Here is a 19,355-nt window from a genome sequence, read left to right on the forward strand (position 1 = left end):
TAGAAACTGTAGAAGCACGTTTTAAAAAAAAGATGAGGCAAAAGTGTTTTACAGAGGAATATTTAATATGGGGTTGATTAAAACATTTTTTGAATGTACACTAAACCATGGCAGGATACAAGAAAGTTGCTCAAATTTATGGACTCATGTTCTCGCTCAAGTGTCTACTTGTAAGCAGTTTTTACAATTATACATTCATAAAAACAAATTGAAACCAAAGGTTTTACAAAAGAACTTTACTTTCTTTAGGAAGTGATCAATCTATTGTAAATGGCCAAATTTTTAAATTTTAACGTTTTTATATTTCACTTCTAAATTTTAAACTGTTTGCCAGTGTTTTCTCACCCTTGGCAGAGATGCTTATTTAATTATATTATTGCATGAGTCGGGGTTGGTGATTTTGCATTCTTTGTTTTTTTTTACAGTACCTTAAACTGTTTTCTTTACATAAAATTAATTTGAAATTATAATTATACTTTACGTGGTTTGTGTTTTTTAATCCTAAAAAATAAACTTGTATTTCCCAAAGCAATTTAGCAGCTCATTAAATAAGTTACACTATATATTTCTTCAACCAGGTGTGTTTAAAGGGAGACATTGTAGGCTTGAGATCAACCTTAAAAGAACGTGTTTAATGATTGAATAGTAAAAACATTTGTTTCGTTGTTAAACTAATAATTACGAAAACTTTGCAGGGGTGGAATAAAATAAACGTTATAGTTGGCAAGTCTGATCACATAAAAAAAGCCAGGTTGATTTTATTGTGAAAGTTTAAACAGGAAGTGAAGGACTACATGACGCCGCTGAGGTGAGCAGACACAAGCACGCAGAGAGTTTGATGTGAAGGTAAATACTGCCATGTTTTCGTATGTTAATGTAATATGTTCATATTTATATTTTCCTTTAAATGTTTTAGGGTGATCATGAGTCACAGATTCATTAACTATATTTAAACTTTACAAAAAAGCTTATTTATTGATATATAAATTAAAACAGTTAGAAACGGCTTTGCTTCTGTTCTGACGATTAATTTTGCTCGAGTTTTTTTCCCCGACCAAAATTTCTGTTTTTTATGTTCAAGAAGTTTAAAAAATTCATCTAGATTGCTGGTCTACTTCTTAAATGAAGCAATGGCCTGTTAGTTTACTCAAAACGTAAAATGTTCTGTATATTTTTATTTTTATCCACCAAAGAGAAAAACTAACAAGACGCTAACATGTTTTGTTAACGGTTGAAACAAAAAACCTCGATATGATACTTAAGATGAAAAAATGTAAGCGAGTTTTATGGATCATGTTGGTCATTCCATATTAGAAGTTACTAAAATAAACGCTATATTTAAATGCAATACATGTTTTCTATTCAAACTAACACCTGTTCATCTTGAAAGTGGTATGACCCGAGGATCTTATCTTATTCATACTAACACCTGTTCATCTTGAAAGTGGTATGTCCCGATGAATTTATCAACATATTTAAACTTTATTGACATCAGAATGGAGGTAGCAAGGCGAAGGATGATTCAGAAACACTTGCAACCAACGAGACCCCTGCGTCGCTGCACTTACGTTGATTATGGTAACGTTAATTGTGGTAAGTTCCTATAATAAGTACTAAATGACCAATTAAGATGTTTGCATTCTAGTACACATAATAAAAGTTACCCCTCAATTTAGACCTGCAAATAACAGCAGGTGCATGTGGCCAGGGACAGTTTATGCAAGAGGTAAGACTCTATATATCGTCTCCATTTCATTATACCTCCTCGCATTTGAAACAAAACACTTCCCCAAACTTTTTCTTTGCAGATAAAAGCTGATATAGAGCATTTTCACAACAACGTCAGTCTGCATGAACAGAAAAAAGGTAGAACTCCAAACATACCGCTGTTAAGAGTGAGTCAATCATCTCTTACTGTAGAACTTTTTATTTTTGCTTAACTGGAATTTGTGTATTGATGTCTGTCTTTATAGCTAAAATTTCTTACTCAAGGGAGTTTTTAATGGGCCTGGCCAGCTGCCCAGAGGCAAAGATTAAACCACTATTCTTGCCTGACAATCCCATAATACTCTCTGAAGCAGTAAGTTTTTTATTTTATTTTATATTGGTTGTATTTTTTTCCAATAATTGGGGGTGATTGAAGTCTTGTTTTGGATCACCAATGCTTTCATTACTCTGACAGAGAGATCCAGGACGACTCGAGCTTGGTGAGATCCAAGGGAGAGGTGATCAAGTGTACATGTGAGGTTGACCAAATGTACGTTAAGTATGACAGAGTTTGACTGAAAAATTACCATTTCTTCTAGGTCCTAGACTGGGGGAAGATAGATTTCTCTTATACTGGTATTTAATTTAATGTATTTCTCTCTGATAATCTGTGATTTTTTTGTGCATCTCATAAACTAGCAAGAGGTACAAAAACAAAGAAAGATATTGATGCAATTAATTACAAATTTTCCCCTAAAAAGGATTTTAGAAAACACATTTTGAAACAATGAAACAAAAATCACACAAGGTAATTATCCTTCTAGATTATTTTCTTTTGTCATATTTCTAATAGAAATAATATCTAGTTTAGAAATCTAAAATGAAAAAAGTAGTCAGAGAACAGGAGTTTTGATCATTGTGCCTGTTCCAAATAGGTTTTACAGTTATGCACATCGTCTGACACTATTAGTGAAAACATTTCACACTTTCTTTTGTTTTCCCATCTAGTTAAAAATAATTAAAACCTGCTTTTTGTTTTTGTCTGACTTGGTTAAATTGCTGCCAACAGGTCACAGAAAGCACCAACATGTTTGTTCCTTCACAACACCAACATTACATTCATTTGCTGTCAGTTTAGTAGAAAGCTGCACGTTTGAAAGAGACTGACAACAGGAACCTGACTGGGAGTTCACAAAAGTGCTGGTCACCGTGGATGTCATTGTTTGCATAGTCATTGTCTCTCCATCCCCTCTGCCCTGTGAAAGCTTTGAATGTTTGCAGATAATTCTCACTCAGCGTCCAAGTGGCCACAGATTTCAGGATTAAGTTACATCATGAAAATGTTTTCTTCCGTGTTGCAGTTGAGTAACATTTTTTAAAGTACTAACCTTCATGTTTTCTCTCTCTCCTAGGGTGATCTAAGGACTCTCCTGGAGAATGTTTTATGGGTCATATTGTCATTTATGTTTGTGTGTTGGGTGATATTTTTCTTTTCTTTTTCAAATATTTAAATTTGCATGCTGTTCAAGTATTTAATATAAATCTTTTGTTTACTTGTATTTCCTTTCTGTCTTAAAAACGTGTGTATATTGTTTAAAAGTTTCATTCTAGACAGGAAGTGCCTATAGTAATAATTATTTGACTTAAGAAGTTTAAAGTGAAATGCATTGGTGTTATAGATTACTGAAAAAAAGCTAAGTTTACTCCTTATAAAACGAATTATTTGTATGCACACCAATTAAAAAAATAAAAATAAAAACTTTGTTTGAAATGGAGGTTTTCTTGTGAACTAGAGCTAATCATTTGCCATAAAAAAATCTACCTGCACATTGTTTTCTCCAGTTGGACACATAAATATGCATTCTATTCTGAATAAGTTACATTTGTAAAATATATTTTTTACTGTTTATAAAGGTAATTGTCAAGGGTTTTTATATACACAACATATTTCCATTAAAAAAAGGCGGATGAGTGCTCCTTTGACCTACAACCCCATCTGTGCGTGACAGTGGGCTAATGAGCTGCTGTTGTCGTGACGTCACAGTGGGCCGGCGTTTTCTGTTACGACAGAAATAATTTATTTCTGATAAACGTCGTTGCATTTGTTTTAAACTTCTTTACAGATGCTACCCAGCCAAATCCTCATTATGCTTATTGACATTGATAGAAACTGCTCCTTTTGTAAATAAGACACTGAAACAATCATACATCTATTCTGGAAATGCTCCCAAACAGCAACTTTTTGGAAAGACCTCACCTCCTTTGTACAATGTCAAATGTATCAAACATTTGATCTGGTATACAAAGATATTTTATTTAGTTTTTATAATGTTAAAAATTACCAATACAGGAATAATAGTTAATATTTTAATTATACTAGCCCAATTTCATATTCATTAGTGCAAATTTTCTGGAAAAAAAAGACCCTTATTCAAACTTTTTATGATCGAGTTAAACCAATATAGCAAAACAATAAAATCCTCTTCAAACCACAAAATTGTCAGAACGCCTGACACCTTGGAATCTTTTAGATGTATAGAATTGATCTATGTTCCCCTTTTGTCATATTCTGTTTCTCATTTTTCTATCTGTGAATCTTAAAGTTGACACATTTTTGTATTATGATCCTGTATGTTTTCAAGAAAGATGATTTAAAAAGAAGGAAAAAAAAGGGCAGTCAGAAAAGTCAAATAAAATAACCTATCAATGATTTATGAGAAAAAATCAATTAATAAATCAAGTTCATATTTGGTATGTTAAAAATATTAGAGGTTTTCTGAATGCAACTTAAGGAATATATCTAAAACTAGTAATTTTCATGAATTCATTCCAACACGTTTATTTACAAAGTTTGACGACACTGATAGGGTGCTGCAACTGAGACCCAGAACTTTCTGGTTGGTGACTGGAACATCTTGCAGGGTGGTCCGATGAGAGAGTTTCAGGATGTGGCTTCACTGTACATCGCATCGTCCATCAACAGGGTTTGCAGGGCTGGCTGTCTATGGATGCTGCGTGACCAAAGATTATCCATGAATACACAAACATGAGATAATAAATACATTCCGGTAATTAAAAATTATGTAAAAAATAAAACTTAAAAAACCTCTCAATTGTTTAGTTACCTGTTAACAGTAGTTATTCTCCTCCAGGGCAGAAACCTCGCCAGACAGCTGGTCCCGCCAAAGAACACCATTGATGGCTTCCAAACCAGCTTCCCCCTCATATCTTACATCTTTCTCTGGCTCCTCCTCTGGGACCACAATGTCACTAGCACAGAAGCAATTGTTGTGGAGGATGGCACAAGCTGCGACAACCTGCAATATATAATTTAATGGAAATATCTTCCAAAGAACATCAAAAGCAACTATGTGTTCACTTACATGTGGTACAAAGGAGTGATGCAGCTCCCGCGCTTGCAGAAAGATGGCTCTGAATATTGTTTTCATCAGGAGACTCTAAGAGATTCCGTATTTACTCTGAAGTCTGATCTTGGAACTTAACTGGTAGACTGAGGTTGATTGTGCAGTACAGAGGTCTAGTCTGGTTAAATAGAAATACACAAGAAATCCCTTTTGAGTATAAAGATGTGGTTTTAATTTTTTATTAGGCTTAAAAACATTATTATACTTAGGTGGATATGATAATACCAAAATACTTAAAATTAATTTCTGCAATAAACGAAGTCAAATGATACAATTAACATTTAACAGTCTGATTAATAAAATATTCAAAAAATTGTTCATAGTTACTGTTAGGCCTGGGTGAAAAATCGAATGAATGAATTAATTCAAATGTTTAGTTACGGGCGATTTAAAAAAATAACTCAATCGAGTTTTCGTGTAATGGCGCATTTTTGGCTCCCCAGAGCTTCCGTAGCGTTAGTTTCACACGGCTGCGACAAACAACATCACAGCACACACGAAACAGCAAGCGACAGCATGGCTACCGGTGAGAGTGGGAAGTTTGTTCCCAAGAAAAAGAATAAAATCCTCTGGTGTTTGGAACTGGTATGGGTTTGCTGCCACAGACGTGGAGGAAGAGACCCCACGCTGCAACATTTGACATGCGACAGTAGATGCAGCTTTGTGGCAAAACACGGAAGTGTGAGAAGACTCGTTTCAACAAGACATCGACCATAGCGGGGCCAACCCTAGTCCTCAAGAGGCACAACCCTGCATGTCTGCTCATCCTTTCTGACCAGCTGTAATTCCACATCTTGTTTGACTGAACACACCTGGTATTGGCTGTCAGCATCAAGCATTGAGGGAGAACTGGAAAAAAAACAGACAGGGTCAGGGATGAGGCTCTTCAGGACTAGGGTTGGCCAGCCCTGTTAGGGGGAAGATAGATTTATCTTATTCTAGTATTTTATTTAAATTATTTATCTCTGATAATGTGATAATAGTGCATCTCATAAACCAGCAAGAGGTACAAAAAAGAAAGATATTGATGCAATTAATTGCAAATGTTTCCTAAAAAGGTTTTGAAAAAACATTAAAAAATGAAAAAAATACATAAATAAAATGGGTTATGTTGGATAGGGGCTGGACACAGAAGCAGGACAGAAATTGAAGTGAGATGAAAAACAAAACAGTCTTTGTTAAGTCCCAGTAGTGGTGGAGGGTTCTAGCTTGAAATGCATGTGGCTTGGGTGGGTGAGAAGCTGTGATGACTGAAGATTTGGAGCCCTGATTGGTGTCCCGTCGACAGTGGTGGAGATGAAGCTGAAAGTAATTCCTGGGTCAGCGTGCAGATGAAAGCTTGGTGCTTGGCTTGAGAGCTTAGCATGAATCAGTTTACTCTACCGCTGGAAACAGACAGACTGATGTTGGCTGAAAGGTGAGGTAGTCCTGATAAAGGCTGTAGGCTGATGAGCTGATATAGGGGAGCAGGTGGGCAGATCATCACCAGGTAGGTGTGGGAGTTTAGAAATCTAAAATGAAAAAAGTATTCAGAGAACAGGAGTTTTAATCATTGTGCCTGTTCCAAATAGGTTTTACAGTTATGCACATCGTCTGACACTATTTGTGGAAACATTTCACACTTTCTTTTGTTTTCCCATCTAGTTAAAAATAATTAAAACCTGCTTTTTATTTTTGTCTGACTTGGTTAAATTGCTGCCAACAGGTCACAGAAAGCACCAACATGTTTGTTCCTTCACAACACCAACATTACATTCATTTGCTGTCAGTTTAGTAGAAAGCTGCACGTTTGAAAGAGACTGACAACAGGAACCTGACTGGGAGTTCACAAAAGTGCTGGTCACTGTGGATGTCATTGTTTGCACAGTCATTGTCTCTCCATCCCCTCTGCCCTGTGAAAGCTTTGAATGTTTGCAGATAATTCTCACTCAGCGTCCAAGTGGCCACAGATTTCAGGATTAAGTTACATCATGAAAATGTTTTCTTCCGTGTTGCAGTTGAGTAACATTTTTTTAAAGTACTAGTCTTCATGTTTTCTCTCTTTTCTAGGGTGATCTAAGGACTCTCCTGGAGAATGTTTTATGGGTCATATTGTCATTTATGTTTGTGTGTTGGGTGATATTTTTCTTTTCTTTTTCAAATATTTAAATTTGCATGCTGTTCAAGTATTTAATATAAGTCTTTTGTTTACTTGTATTTCCTTTCTGTCTTAAAAACGTGTGTATATTGTTTAAAAGTTTCATTCTAGACAGGAAGTGCCTATAGTAATAATTATTTGACTTAAGATGTTTAAAGTGAAATGCATTGGTGTTATAGATTACTGAAAAAAAGCTAAGTTTACTCCTTATAAAAACGAATTATTTGTATGCACACCAATTAAAAATAATAAAAATAAAAACTTTGTTTGAAATGGATGTTTTTTTGTGAACTAGAACTAATCATTTGCTTTAATAAAGAAGAAGTTAAAAGGTTTTTAAGGCGTAAGCTAATAGGTGAGTGCGCCTTTGACGTAAAACCCCATCTGTGCGTGACATCGGGCCAATGAGCGGCCTGCTGCTGTCGTGACGTCACAGTGGGCCGGCGTTTACTGTTACGACAGAAACATCACAGGTTGACAGCAAATTTCCTCCCACCAAAACTCAAGGAACCGGCAGAGAAACGGTTTACTATAAAGGCAGGTATGGATTTATTGTTATTACTGGAAGTTTGACTCTATTGTTTAAAAGATAACATAAAAATTGAATTGTTTTCTCCGTCTCCAGTGTACGATCATAACAATATTTGTATTGGTGGCTGTTTTATATAAAAAGCAATGATTTAGGGAATAGTATTTATCTGTGTGTGAGGATGGACTTTTACTCGATGCTGTCTTGTGATCACTAATCAGCTGCTGTAACGGCAGGTGTCATTCTCTCGCTTCCGGTCGCAGCAGTAAAGCTCAGGGCTTGACCGTCGTTAACGGCCGCTTTTCCCCCCTCTTCCTCCTCCAGGGAGATGGATCCACTGAAGAACAAGCAAAACTCTTCATTCAGCACGTAAGAAATACTCTCAGAACAGGAAAATGCTTAATCTTTGCTGAAGCCTCAGCTGTTATTTCGCAAGAGCCATAAGGAAATGTGGGAGAGGACGTGACCTTTTATCAGCAAGTGCTTTCATTGACAGTTTTCTTGAAAAAGATCCTTTTATTTATTAGAAAGCTATCTGGAAACTTTTCATGAAATCGAATTATTGGTAAGATTGTTACAGAGGAGAGAAATTTGACATTTACACGTTAATTAGTGACCCTATTACATGTATTTCAATTTTTATACAGGCTGTAATAATTGCATTGGATATTTAATTTAATTGTTCAGTTTTGTGAAGTGCTGTATATATATAACTGTTTCTTAAGCCTCTAGTCTAGTCAGATTAAAATTTAAAGACCCTCTCTGATAAAAAAAAAAAACATGTTTTTGGTATTTTTGAAAATTTCTTGTGGTATTTTCTTATGACACATATAAGGAAAATTAACTGTTTTCCCGACTTTTTCTAATGATTTACTTCCACTCTGCAGAAACTATGTCCTAGAAAATGGCAGTTATTTTTAATTTAGCCTAAAATGCAAATTAAAAGGCCACTGGGGAAGATTTTACAATAGATCAAAAGATGATTGGAGTGGGACTTTAAAGTAATTTCTTTGTTTTCATTTATTTTTCTCCTTTTTTTAAGCCCTGTATGTGTGCACAATCCACATCTGGATTCTTTGAAAGATGACATCCTCTACCATTTCAGCCTTGGAACCGAAACCCATGATCTACCAGCAATGTTCGGGGACGTCAAGGTCATTATATTCAAAGCACGACCACGTCATTCCTAAACAATAGGTGTTGGATCTTTATGGTATAACACAGTTATTATAATGTTGAAAAAAATAGTGTACACTGGCGACAAGAATATATATTTGGTGTCCCCCCCCCCCCCCCCCCATTCTTTTCTACTCTATGATCGCAGAAACATTGTACTGACTTTTCAAACCTTCTTTCAGTTTGTGTGTGTTGGAGGCAGCCCCTGGAGGATGAAAGCTTTCATTGAGTATATTGCTGCTGAGCTTGAAATGGAAGATCCCAAATCAGAGTATCCAAACATCTGCGCTGGAACGGATCGTTATGCTATGTACAAAGTCGGACCTGTCCTTTCTGTCAGCGTATGTGCTAACAGAGCTATGACATTTGTTGTGTCATCATATGGCACTGTCTTTTGTCTCCTAAGCTCTTTAAATTGTATATTTTTTTCCCTTGTAGCATGGAATGGGTATCCCATCTATTGCCATAATGTTGCATGAGCTCATAAAGCTTCTCTATCACGCTCAGTGCAAAGATGTTACAATTATACGAATTGGAACATCAGGAGGAATTGGTACGTTACGTGTTGGATTTATCTCCAAAAGCACAAAAACAGCCATACATTTCCCATCATTCTTTGGGGTATTCTTGTTTTTAGGGCTCGAGCCTGGCACGGTTGTTGTTACCAAACAGTCTGTGGATGCCACTTTCCAGCCGAAATTTGAGCAGGTGATACTGGGGAAAACTGTGGTGCGCAACACAGATTTGGACCAGAACCTGGCAGAGGAGCTGTTGCAGTGCAGCAAGGAACTGGACCAGTTTGAGACGGTGATAGGAAACACCATGTGTACACTGGACTTCTATGAAGGTGTGCGTTTAGTGTCACTATGGCCTGGCTGATGTTTGAAGACCTCCTTAACTCCCCAGCTTTTTTTGTGTCTCCTGTACTCAATCAAACTCAGGGCAGGCCCGTTTGGATGGTGCCTTCTGCTCCTACTCTGAAAAGGACAAGCAAGACTACCTCATTAAAGCCAGAGAGGCAGGAGTCTGCAACATTGAAATGGAATCATCAGTTTTTTCTGCAATGTGCAAGCTAAGTGGTCTTCGAGGTAAGAAATATGTCACACTAAATTAAAGATAAGCAATAAATAACGAATATCTTGAACCTAAATCTGATCCTTACAACTCTGTCTTGTCTTTCTGAATGAAGCGGCTGTTGTTTGCGTAACCTTACTGGATCGACTGAAGGGGGACCAGCTGATGAGCTCTCATGAAGTTCTCAACAGTTTTCAAAAACGCCCTCAAATACTGGTGGGATGCTTCATAAAGAAACAGCTAATGGCCAAAGCGGTAACAAGCTGAGTCCAATAGGACAGTAGTACGGTCTTAACCTCTAAACAGTTGAACATGAACGACGTGGTAGCTGCAAGTTGCTTTTAGTATATTTCGTTATGGAGATTTGTCCAATTTTAAAACTGAGTGTTGAATTTTTGTACCAATGCTTATTTGCTGATTTTTGTACCATCACTGTTGGAGAACAAGTACGCACTTTGTTCAATGTTTTCTTTCATATAGATATATATATATATGCAGAGGAGATGTGTATTGAATATGTCTGAAGTAAGGCCTTCTTTTGTATTTCGAAGGACTTCATTACCTGATGCTTAAACTTGAACTTGTCATTCGCTTTAACAAAACCTTTACTTGCGCTGGTGAAATACTATGGTTCAGCTCTGCTGGATGTATGTCTGTTGATGAATCATTTTTGTTGTCATTGAGGTTGGTTAATGTCAAAACCAAGACCGTGGAGAAATATTTCATTCAAAGTCTAGTTTTACTAAGATAATGTTGTTGTTTTTACCATTTCTTTGTTAATTATATTTTGAAAAATAAAATAATGTTAAGTGGTGTTAAAAAAAAACTATTTATAACATCCAAGGCATTTGACATTGCTGTAATCTGTTAAAATGATCTTAAACTGTAGTGTCCAAGCCCTTATTTTTTAAAACCACTGTCATCACTTGTCTTCTGTCCGGTCCTTGTATCTCATTATCTTATTTATAATGTATTTTTTGTGCATATGTTCTTTAAGAGGACACAAACATCCAGAAGTTAGTTCCTTTTTTGCTTGATTTGTTGTCAGTGGTAAATTCCTGAATGAGCAAACAACAAAACTCTCTCTTAGAATTGTGTGGTAAAGAAAAATCAGGTGGAAGGAAAAATGTAAAAGACAACAACCTGTATGGATGTTTGAATATTGCAAATTACAATAAAGTTTACCACATTGAAGATACATACAACTATTTTCTGTCTTTGTTTTGTGATTTTCTTTCTCCATAGATAATTTCTAAACACGCATTTTTTTTGTCATCTGTGCATGTAATAGTTTGTTTCTATTTGAGCTGTTTGCTTTTACAGGAATCTCAATGTTTTTAAATGTGTGTTAAAATTTACTTTTTTCTCAGTCATAATGAAAAAAATGTCCTTTTTACACCAAAAATTGTTTACCTTTTTTTGTTAAAGATGAAAGAACTTATGTTGAATAAAATTTGTTTTTTAGACTGGAATATGTGGAGTTTCAATATTTATATAGTTTTAGCTTTTTTTCACGCTTGGAACGCAATCAACCTTGATCAAAATTGCACGAAATACAACTCTAATAAACTAAAAGTCAGAAATACGTAGGTTAAACATTATTTTTTTTCCACAAACATGCAAAAATGAAAGGCTATAATCTTATTACAAACGTGTTAACTGCACAAACATTTTTAGACACAATTTAAAGGTAATTTGTAATCAATTACCTTTTAACCCTACTGAACAATGCTTGATCTGATGGTGTCCAGTTTGGGCTGTGAGGATGCTGCAGCCTATAGGAGTGGGATGCTGACAGCTGCTCTGCGCGTCAGAGCCTGCGCGCTCCCGTGCGCGCTCTCCTCCTGTCTGCTACCCGATCTAAGAAAAAGCAGTGAGTATTCGCTGACTCAGTGCCTTAAGCAGCGTCGCCGTTCACCCGAACAGAGACCCAGCATCTTCTGCGGAGACAGGAACTAAAACAAGAGAAAAACACCAGCCATGGCTAAAACAGCAACCGGTAAGCACACCGACACTGCTCGTTGTTGAACGGATGGACAGTTAGATGGACAGGTGCGTCTCGACTGCGTCGGCCGGTGGAGCAGCCTACGCCACATAAGGCCAAACTTCTGTTATGCCTTTATTTTGAAATAATATCAAATCATCACAACTACATCAAATATCCCTGACATTGCTGTGCGTTTTGGGTTCTTTTGACGATTATATCTCAGCTCAAATCTGTAAAACAAGAATTTAAAAAGCCCAGAATCATCTGCGGTCAGATTACAAAAGATCTCCAATTTTATTCCTGTTGTATTTATGTTTGTTTCGTCGACTAATAGCTACTAGACATGCGTTACGCATGGATTGCCATCGGATGGAGAGTGTGTTATTCACGGCGCTGCGGATCATGCAACAGCGGCTCCGACATGCAGCATAATGCAGACGGACCCCACCCAAGATGCTGGGCGAACGACAATTTAGCCAACTACACCAATATGCTGCCGGCACCTTCACGCTTTTATTTCTTCCAAAATCTTGTGATAATCCGACCTGCACAGACGTAAATTGTCTTTATTAAAGCATTAGATGAGGATCTGGAAGAGGATTCAATTATAGGCGCTCCTTTTATTCATAGATGTCTTTAGCTTCACAGACCGAGCATCTCAGCTGAGGATTCATGGTAGTTAGATAAACTGCATTAAGGTTTGTGACGTAAAGTGAACATGTTTTTACTCTATGAATGTGTTCTGTTGTCTAAGCATCATTGATTAATTAAACATAAAAATCCTTTATTGCCACAGGCCTGGATTTCTAAACTCAGTTGTTACGTGTTTATGTAAATTGAATATTTGGTCACTTTTGACTGCATGTTACCGCCTTTATCACTTCTCTGAAGTGATGGGAAGCAGGCCAGCCCTGCAGCAAGGGATCACTACACATGCTGGCCTTTGCAGCAGCAGGAGAGCAATGACAATCTGTGGTCCCCCCTAAGGAGAAAGAGCTACATTAAATTTGGGAGATTCACCAAAAACAATCCACTCAACGGATTTAAAAGGGGGAATTTTAGATAATGCGTAAGCTTTACAACAGTAGATTCCACTTAAAGAAAGTCTTCAGTCATTTTAAAGTTACTTTTGATGTTTTCTTAAATTTGTTGGAATGTGATGACCTTTAAAGGTTTAACCTCTTACGACCTAAGCTAATATTTGAGCAACACCCACAGTCACAGGTCCTCAAATTAGCACTAATATAATAATATAACCCAAAATGTGATGTCCACACATGTGGATGCCAGATTCGAAGAGGTTAAAAGGCATTATAAAAAAAATACTCCATCAACACAGCCCTCAGAGAGACATTACTAACTTGAGAACCCTGTTCTTAGAGTAGTTCCTCAAAGCAAATATGTATGAATTGAGACTCATCTGTGTTCTGGTTTGTTGTTTCTCTTCAGCATACAAAGAGAAGATGAAGGAGTTGTCTGTGCTGTCCCTCATCTGCTCCTGCTTCTACCCGGAATCTCGCAACAAGCTTGTGTGCGAGTTTGAAGGTATGGATGAGCTCATACATAGACGTGTCTAATGTAAATGTCCTTAATGGCTGTTGTCTTCCTGCAGCACAGATGGGCACATTATTGACTGATCAATAAAGTGATCAAACACCAAATGTTATTGGCATCATCACTGCTAACATCTGATTTGCAGACATGGAGGTGAAACCTATTAAGAAACGAACCTCGGGACAGGCCTTTGAGGTGATTCTTAAGCCTCTGTCTCCGGTGTCAGAGGTATCCCACAGCCTGCCTTCTCCGCCAAAGAGGGATATCTCCTTGGAGGACATTGAGAAGAAGCTGGAGGCTGCTGAAGAGCGGAGGAAGGTGAGTTTTTTTCCATTCTGGCAAGTTGCCTTTTAAGTTAAAGAAGACTTTTCTAATTTCTTTATGTGTGTCTGTGTAAAAATTGTTTAGTACCAAGAGGCTCAGGTGCTGAGAGCTTTGGCAGAAAAGCGAGAGCATGAGAGAGATGTGTTGCTAAAAGCCATGGAGGAAAACAGCAACTTCAGCAAAATGGCTGAGGAGAAGCTCCACATGAAGATGGAGCAGATCAAGGAGAACCGTGAAGCCCACATGGCAGCCATGATGGAGCGCCTACTGGAGAAAGTGAGAACTGCAGAAATGTCTCACAAGTCAGTGAGGACACGACATAGCTAAACTGTTGTCCCTTTTTTTCTTGCAGGAGAAGCGTGCCGTTGTGGTGCGCAGGAACAAAGAGCTGAGGGAAGAGCTGACAGCATGAGTCTCGCACAAGTCCTGACTTCCACGGTCCCTCCATCCACCCACCTTCATCCTGCCCTCAACCTCTCCAAAGCAAACACTCAAAGGCGAGAGGCTAGAAGACCTCTCCACCACATCACTGCACACACTGACACCAGTTCCCACCACCACCATCAGTATTCTCATTGATACAATGTTCTGTTCAATTCAGTTTCATGAATGAATTTAATTTTAGAAAGAATGTAAAAAAAACAATCTATCTATCTATCTATCTATCTATCTATCTATCTATCTATCTATCTATCTATCTATCTATCTATCTATCTATCTATCTATCTATCTATCTATCTATCTATCTATCTATCTATCTATCTATCTATCTATCTATCTATCTATCTATCTATCTATCTTTATCTATCTCCCTCTGTGCTGTACTACTCTGTACGCTTTCAGACCTTTCGTTTATCGTTAATTGCAGTTTCTGAATTTTGTCAGCATTTTTCTCGTGAAAGGCCTCTGTGTTGTGGGTTGGCAGGCATACAGGCAGTTTGAATTGTTTACTAATGATGTCACGATGTTGATGATGATAATATGTATGTGTGTTTTGTGAAGAACGATAGCCGGAACAACCCTCCCTTAAAATTGATTTGCGATAGGAGAAAAATGGATCGTTTTTTCCCCCACGTTCCCTCATTTTCAACATGCACAGTCAAAGGGAACTTTTGGGGTCAGCCGCAGATCTGTGTCCAAGCGTCCAACCTCTGAAAACAAACCTGATAGTGAACTTGATCGGTGCTTTATCGTTGACAAGAATGTGTGTTTTTTGCCCAAAATAGGATAATTGTTTTGACATTTGCATATTCCTTCTTTCCCGGACATTTTTCAATGAGTTCATTGTATGCCAAATAAACCGCTCTGCTAGGAACACAGTATTTGGGGATGAATCTAACAAATTAATGAATGTTATGATAGCAAACTGGTATCATGCATAGTGTCTTGGATAGTGGAATGTGCTGTTGCTTCCATCTTGATATAGATAGTGTGAGTATAATGTATGTCTGTGTGGGTGTGTGTGAAAGCAGACGTACTCCGGAAGCATCTTTAGTGTCATCTCTCAATATGGACTAGGTAGAAAGTGGATGGAGGATGCTTTATCTTTAGCACACTGAACTTGTCTGTTTTTAAAATTCAGTATACCACTGATATCTGCCTGCGTTCTCTGCTGCTCGTGTTTCTCCCTTCATATATTTCTCTGTGAAAGCCTTGCTGAATAAAGGTTGGAGGTTCTGTATACATGGCATGTACAATTCAAGACTTTTTTTCTGTGCAAAAGACACAATGGAAATTGTAAAACTGCCAAATAAAAGAGCCAGTTCTCTACCCATGGGGAGAATGCCAGTCTTTTGCATCTTATATTTTGATCCCATTACAGTCAAATTTGTTCAACATCTTGTGACTTCGAGGAAATATCAAGAGAAATATGACACTTGACCACTAGATGGCAGTATAGGATTAAAACAAAAACTTAAAAATTAGGTCCATAGTTTAAACCTGGCTGCAGATTCAGTCATGATCTAAGAAAACACATTTTTTATGCAATGGAAATAGGCAACAGACAGACAATCTCTGCCTCATAAGTTTAAAGCAATGGCTAAAATCGTGTAGGTAAAATATATATAAATATCTCAGACTTAATCAGAACAAAAACTCCAGTAATTTATGGATCCAGCTGTTGGTTTGTTTGTTGCTCCTTAATAACTGCTTTCCCCCAATGTTCTGGTCCTGTTCACACTATTGTCTCCGTTTCAGACCAGCCCAGGCTGGTGAGGTCAGGGCAACATTGTAAAGGATTTCCTCTGGCTCTTAATGATTTCCTGGGTATTCATAAGAGCAACAATGCTTTTGGATTTGGTTACTTAACCTGGCACACAGTGAAGGAATTACCTTTCAGTCAAGAAGCAGGCCTTATTAGCTCACCATTAGCCTACTCGAAACTGGAGCAAAAATGCATTTACAGATTTAGGATTATGTTCATGAGCGAATAGAAGAGAATCAGTCTGTCTGCGCAAGGGAGACTTTTAGGAAATAATCACAATTTTATAAATATTTTAGAACCTTTTGGTAGACGGAAAAATGGATTGATTAATACTTGTTTTTAACATTTAAACTCAATTTATTGGTATGAACAGATACACAAATGTAAGTCTTACATTCTTAAACCTTAGATCTCCTGCCATTTTTGTTTTTTTATTGCAAAGGTTTGACATGGAAAATAAAAAAAAAAGCAGATTGAATCAAGCGACTATTCTAAATGCTGAAATGTGTCTTTGACTAAGGTACAAGCTTCCATGATTGATCCATAACGTTTAACAGTTCCATTTTTGCTCAAAAGTACTACTGTTCCATGCTCGGTCCTCAACCTGAAGGCAATGCAGGCTACCTAGACATGTTTTTATTTCACTTGACTTTAAATTCTATTCTTTTGAAAAATAAATGGCATATTGAGTAAAAATCTTTCCAAACTACTTAGCTTCATTCCCTTGATTATTGCTGTAAAAATAAGTCCATCTGGTAGGGGGGGAAACACCTCAACAGCTTCAGTGCACGGCTTTGTGTCAGAAAGCGCCAATCTCCATACCCCAGGGTCTGTAAGGTTTCGACGTGGCGGAGAGGGGAGTCACTGTGCTGGCGACTCCGGGTGAGACGAGAGGAAAAGCACCGAAGGCGAGAGGGAAAGAGGAAAGTGAGGACAGGGATGACACGAGTGGCGGCGAAAGCTTAGATGTTGCCAAAGGCAGACTGAAAGGTAAGGAGCCGCCAGGCGGCACCCTGGTGGATTCTGTGTGGGGCATGACACCAAGTCTGGATTGCCCAGATCCGTCAATGGACGAAGGGGAGGATGAAGAAGAGGAGGAGGAGGAAGTCAAGGGTGGGGTGCTGTTGCTTTTGGGTGCAGGTGTCCTGCCCTGAGGGTGCTGCAGAAGAAGGTGGTGGGGGAGATGGGTGGGGGCGGTGCCGTATGCAGAGCCCCAGGCTAAGTGTTCCAGTCCAGAGTGCACTTCCCTCTGAGAGGCACAGTTGCTGAGATGGGACACTAATCGCACTCGGAGGGAGTCCGTGGTGTCTCGACCCTCTACCACGCTCAGGTAGCGGGCCGTCTCTGCCAGACACTCCCTGAAGCCCAGGCTGCGGTAATCCTTAGCAAGCGCGTGAGCCTCAAAGTACCCTGGGAGGACAGGAAAACCCAAACTAAAGTTAGACATGTTTTAAGGAAAATGCTTTTCAAAGGTCGCAGATTGCGCCAAAACACAAATTTATTTGCCTTTTCCGCTTGCAGCATGAAGCATCTTCAGGTGATCCACCGTCATTTGCAAAATTTCTGCTTTTTCCAATTTAGCTGACCCCTGCGAAGACATAGAAAAAACGTTGCTTTAAAAATCTGCAAACACAGAACACACAAATAATAGTTAAAAAAAAAGAAGTCACCTGTTTTTCAAAAGCACTTGGTACCAGTCTTCTTAGTTCAGACAGACTGTTATTAATCCGGTCACGTCTCCTTTTCTCAATTATCTGTTGAACAACATAAAAACATTGAGTGTTTTTTTTTAAATCACATGTATTCAACTGTAACCTCAGATGTTTACACACCCCTCTGCGCCTCTTTCTGGCCTGAACTTGTGTGGTTGTGGACGGTGACATTGATCCGTGAAAGTCAAGTGGACTGAAATGATAAGTGGTCATACCATTATAATTGGCGAAATAATAATAATCATAAAAAACTTTTAGATAAATAAGATAGTGATGCGATTAACCCCTTGATACCTATTATGCAAAGATGCATCAAAGCACTTAGACAACATCTTTTTGAAAGCAAAAACACAGGGTTATTGTTAATAGCTGGAAATAAATACAGGTGTCAAGAGGTTAAAGAATATCGAAACACTAAACTACACAAAATAATCTGAAAAAAAAACTAGTATAGGGAATAAACTTGCATTGAAATAAGCTTTATCTTACCCATTTTCATCGCCACTGTCTTTCTCCACTTCAACGTTGTCGTCCAGGTCGCTTTCAGAGGAACTGTAGTTGTGGTTTCTCTTCATGTCTGCAGTAAAGCCGCTTCTTCGCAGTAAAACTCCGTCAGACACTGACAAGGCGGACCGTGAGAGACAGTTTAAACAGTTTTGACCCGGGAACTCACAGCGCGGAAAGAGGGAGGGGCGGCTGAAGCACTGTGGGCGGAGCTCTGGAGCGTTTAAGCCAATTAGGACCGAGCTGGATTTTGAGTGACAGACAGTTTGGAGAAACGGTAATTGACAAACCATGGCGGTAAATTAGCACTTTTAGAATTTGACCTCTTTTTTTAACCTTATAATCTACCAGCCACAACTTCCGTTTTAAAAAAAAACATTTTTATTTATTTACTTTAACATCAAAGCAATTTAGTTATGTTGGAAAAAGAGTATGCAGTGGTGAGCTTATGCTTCATATGATCCTAATGTAGATGACCTCAACTTTACAGCAGAAGCCTTGTTTTACCCGTCACGGTTAACACTGACATGTTCATTACTTTGCTACAGATTTTATTTTGTAAAAAAGGCTCACTTCCGGGAAACCCTACTGCGTTTCATTTTCTCCTCTCCTTACTGTGCAAACAAGTCAAATGACCTCAAAAGAGAATCCTTTTTGCACTAAATTGAAAGATATTTAAGCTCAATATATCAAATATCAATATATAATAAATAATTCGCAACCTTTGATCAGACGTTTTCTCTCATTTTTTATGGGTTCCCCATATCTTTCTTTCAGTGTTACCTATTTGACTGCATTTTTTCTCTCTCTGTTGTATGTCTTTGTTGTCCAATCTCTTGTTAGTTTTCATTTTCTCCTCCTGTCAGGTAGCGTATTGTATCCTTAAGTTAAAGTCCCATTTGTTGTTACACACATGCAAGTTTTCTTTTACATTTGACATATACCCAAGCCCTTTAAAGCTTTTTTCCCCCCATCAAATATGTTTTCTTCTGTAACTTTGCTCAGAAAAAATTACACACA

At 37.8% G+C, this 19,355-nt stretch overlaps 4 protein-coding genes across 9 annotated transcripts; 3 read left to right on the forward strand and 1 right to left on the reverse strand.

Annotated features, from left to right (window-relative positions):
* The first annotated feature begins 686 nt into the window (after positions 1-686).
* gra (granulito) lies at positions 687-3,482 on the forward strand. Of its 2 annotated transcripts, none has more exons than XM_020710153.3 (7): positions 687-808; positions 1,496-1,593; positions 1,677-1,726; positions 1,809-1,866; positions 1,974-2,080; positions 2,183-2,257; positions 3,120-3,482. In XM_020710153.3, the coding sequence occupies exons 1-6, from the start codon at positions 795-797 to the stop codon at positions 2,243-2,245; spliced, it is 390 nt and encodes a 129-aa protein (XP_020565812.1). In that variant the 5' UTR covers positions 687-794; the 3' UTR covers positions 2,246-2,257; positions 3,120-3,482. The 2 variants fall into 2 exon arrangements, 1 of the variants encoding a protein (XP_020565812.1); XR_002291969.3 differs by having other exon boundaries at positions 710-846.
* A 3,699-nt stretch (positions 3,483-7,181) lies between these two features.
* On the forward strand, positions 7,182-11,253 carry upp1 (uridine phosphorylase 1). 5 transcript variants are annotated; one of them, XM_020710154.3, is made up of 8 exons: positions 7,182-7,810; positions 8,123-8,167; positions 8,841-8,952; positions 9,157-9,315; positions 9,413-9,527; positions 9,612-9,821; positions 9,916-10,062; positions 10,164-11,253. In XM_020710154.3, the coding sequence occupies exons 2-8, from the start codon at positions 8,127-8,129 to the stop codon at positions 10,313-10,315; spliced, it is 936 nt and encodes a 311-aa protein (XP_020565813.1). In that variant the 5' UTR covers positions 7,182-7,810; positions 8,123-8,126; the 3' UTR covers positions 10,316-11,253. The 5 variants fall into 5 exon arrangements, with proteins under 5 accessions (XP_020565813.1, XP_078788954.1, XP_004077898.1 ...); XM_078932828.1 differs by having other exon boundaries at positions 7,669-7,810; positions 8,127-8,167; XM_004077850.5 differs by having other exon boundaries at positions 7,672-7,806; positions 8,035-8,167.
* Positions 11,254-11,809: 556 nt separating this feature from the next.
* stmn2a (stathmin 2a) lies at positions 11,810-15,687 on the forward strand. Its single transcript, XM_004077849.4, has 5 exons — positions 11,810-12,047; positions 13,485-13,580; positions 13,735-13,907; positions 13,998-14,189; positions 14,266-15,687. Exons 1-5 carry the CDS (start codon positions 12,029-12,031, stop codon positions 14,323-14,325), a joined length of 540 nt encoding a protein of 179 aa, XP_004077897.1. The 5' UTR covers positions 11,810-12,028; the 3' UTR covers positions 14,326-15,687.
* Positions 15,688-16,452: 765 nt separating this feature from the next.
* LOC101163844 (hairy/enhancer-of-split related with YRPW motif protein 1) lies at positions 16,453-18,517 on the reverse strand. Its single transcript, XM_004077851.5, has 5 exons — positions 18,321-18,517; positions 17,952-18,024; positions 17,790-17,873; positions 17,626-17,707; positions 16,453-17,529 (listed from the first exon to the last, which is right to left on the reverse strand). The coding sequence occupies exons 1-5, from the start codon at positions 18,404-18,406 to the stop codon at positions 16,919-16,921; spliced, it is 936 nt and encodes a 311-aa protein (XP_004077899.1). The 5' UTR covers positions 18,407-18,517; the 3' UTR covers positions 16,453-16,918.
* Positions 18,518-19,355: the final 838 nt, after the last annotated feature.

Source organism: Oryzias latipes, chromosome 16, assembly GCF_053564925.1.
Source record: "Oryzias latipes strain Hd-rR chromosome 16, Olatipes_Hd-rR_3.1".
Classification (NCBI taxonomy): Eukaryota; Metazoa; Chordata; class Actinopteri; order Beloniformes; family Adrianichthyidae; genus Oryzias; species Oryzias latipes.

Coding starts and splice junctions, on each gene's coding strand:
- upp1 (XM_020710154.3), top strand. CDS start 8,127: ATGGATCCACTGAAGAACAAGCAAAACTCTTCATTCAGCAC. Junction 9,528..9,611: donor TGGAACATCAGGAGGAATTG/GTACGTTACGTG, acceptor TCTTGTTTTTAG/GGCTCGAGCCTGGCACGGTT. Junction 9,822..9,915: donor TACACTGGACTTCTATGAAG/GTGTGCGTTTAG, acceptor AATCAAACTCAG/GGCAGGCCCGTTTGGATGGT.
- LOC101163844 (XM_004077851.5), bottom strand. CDS start 18,406: ATGAAGAGAAACCACAACTACAGTTCCTCTGAAAGCGACCTGGACGAC. Junction 17,874..17,951: donor CCAGAAAGAGGCGCAGAGGG/GTGTGTAAACAT, acceptor GTTGTTCAACAG/ATAATTGAGAAAAGGAGACG. Junction 17,530..17,625: donor TCATGCTGCAAGCGGAAAAG/GCAAATAAATTT, acceptor CTGTCCTCCCAG/GGTACTTTGAGGCTCACGCG.
- stmn2a (XM_004077849.4), top strand. Junction 13,581..13,734: donor GCTTGTGTGCGAGTTTGAAG/GTATGGATGAGC, acceptor TCTGATTTGCAG/ACATGGAGGTGAAACCTATT. Junction 13,908..13,997: donor CTGCTGAAGAGCGGAGGAAG/GTGAGTTTTTTT, acceptor AAAATTGTTTAG/TACCAAGAGGCTCAGGTGCT.
- gra (XM_020710153.3), top strand. Junction 1,867..1,973: donor TCTGCATGAACAGAAAAAAG/GTAGAACTCCAA, acceptor CTGTCTTTATAG/CTAAAATTTCTTACTCAAGG. Junction 2,081..2,182: donor CCATAATACTCTCTGAAGCA/GTAAGTTTTTTA, acceptor TTACTCTGACAG/AGAGATCCAGGACGACTCGA.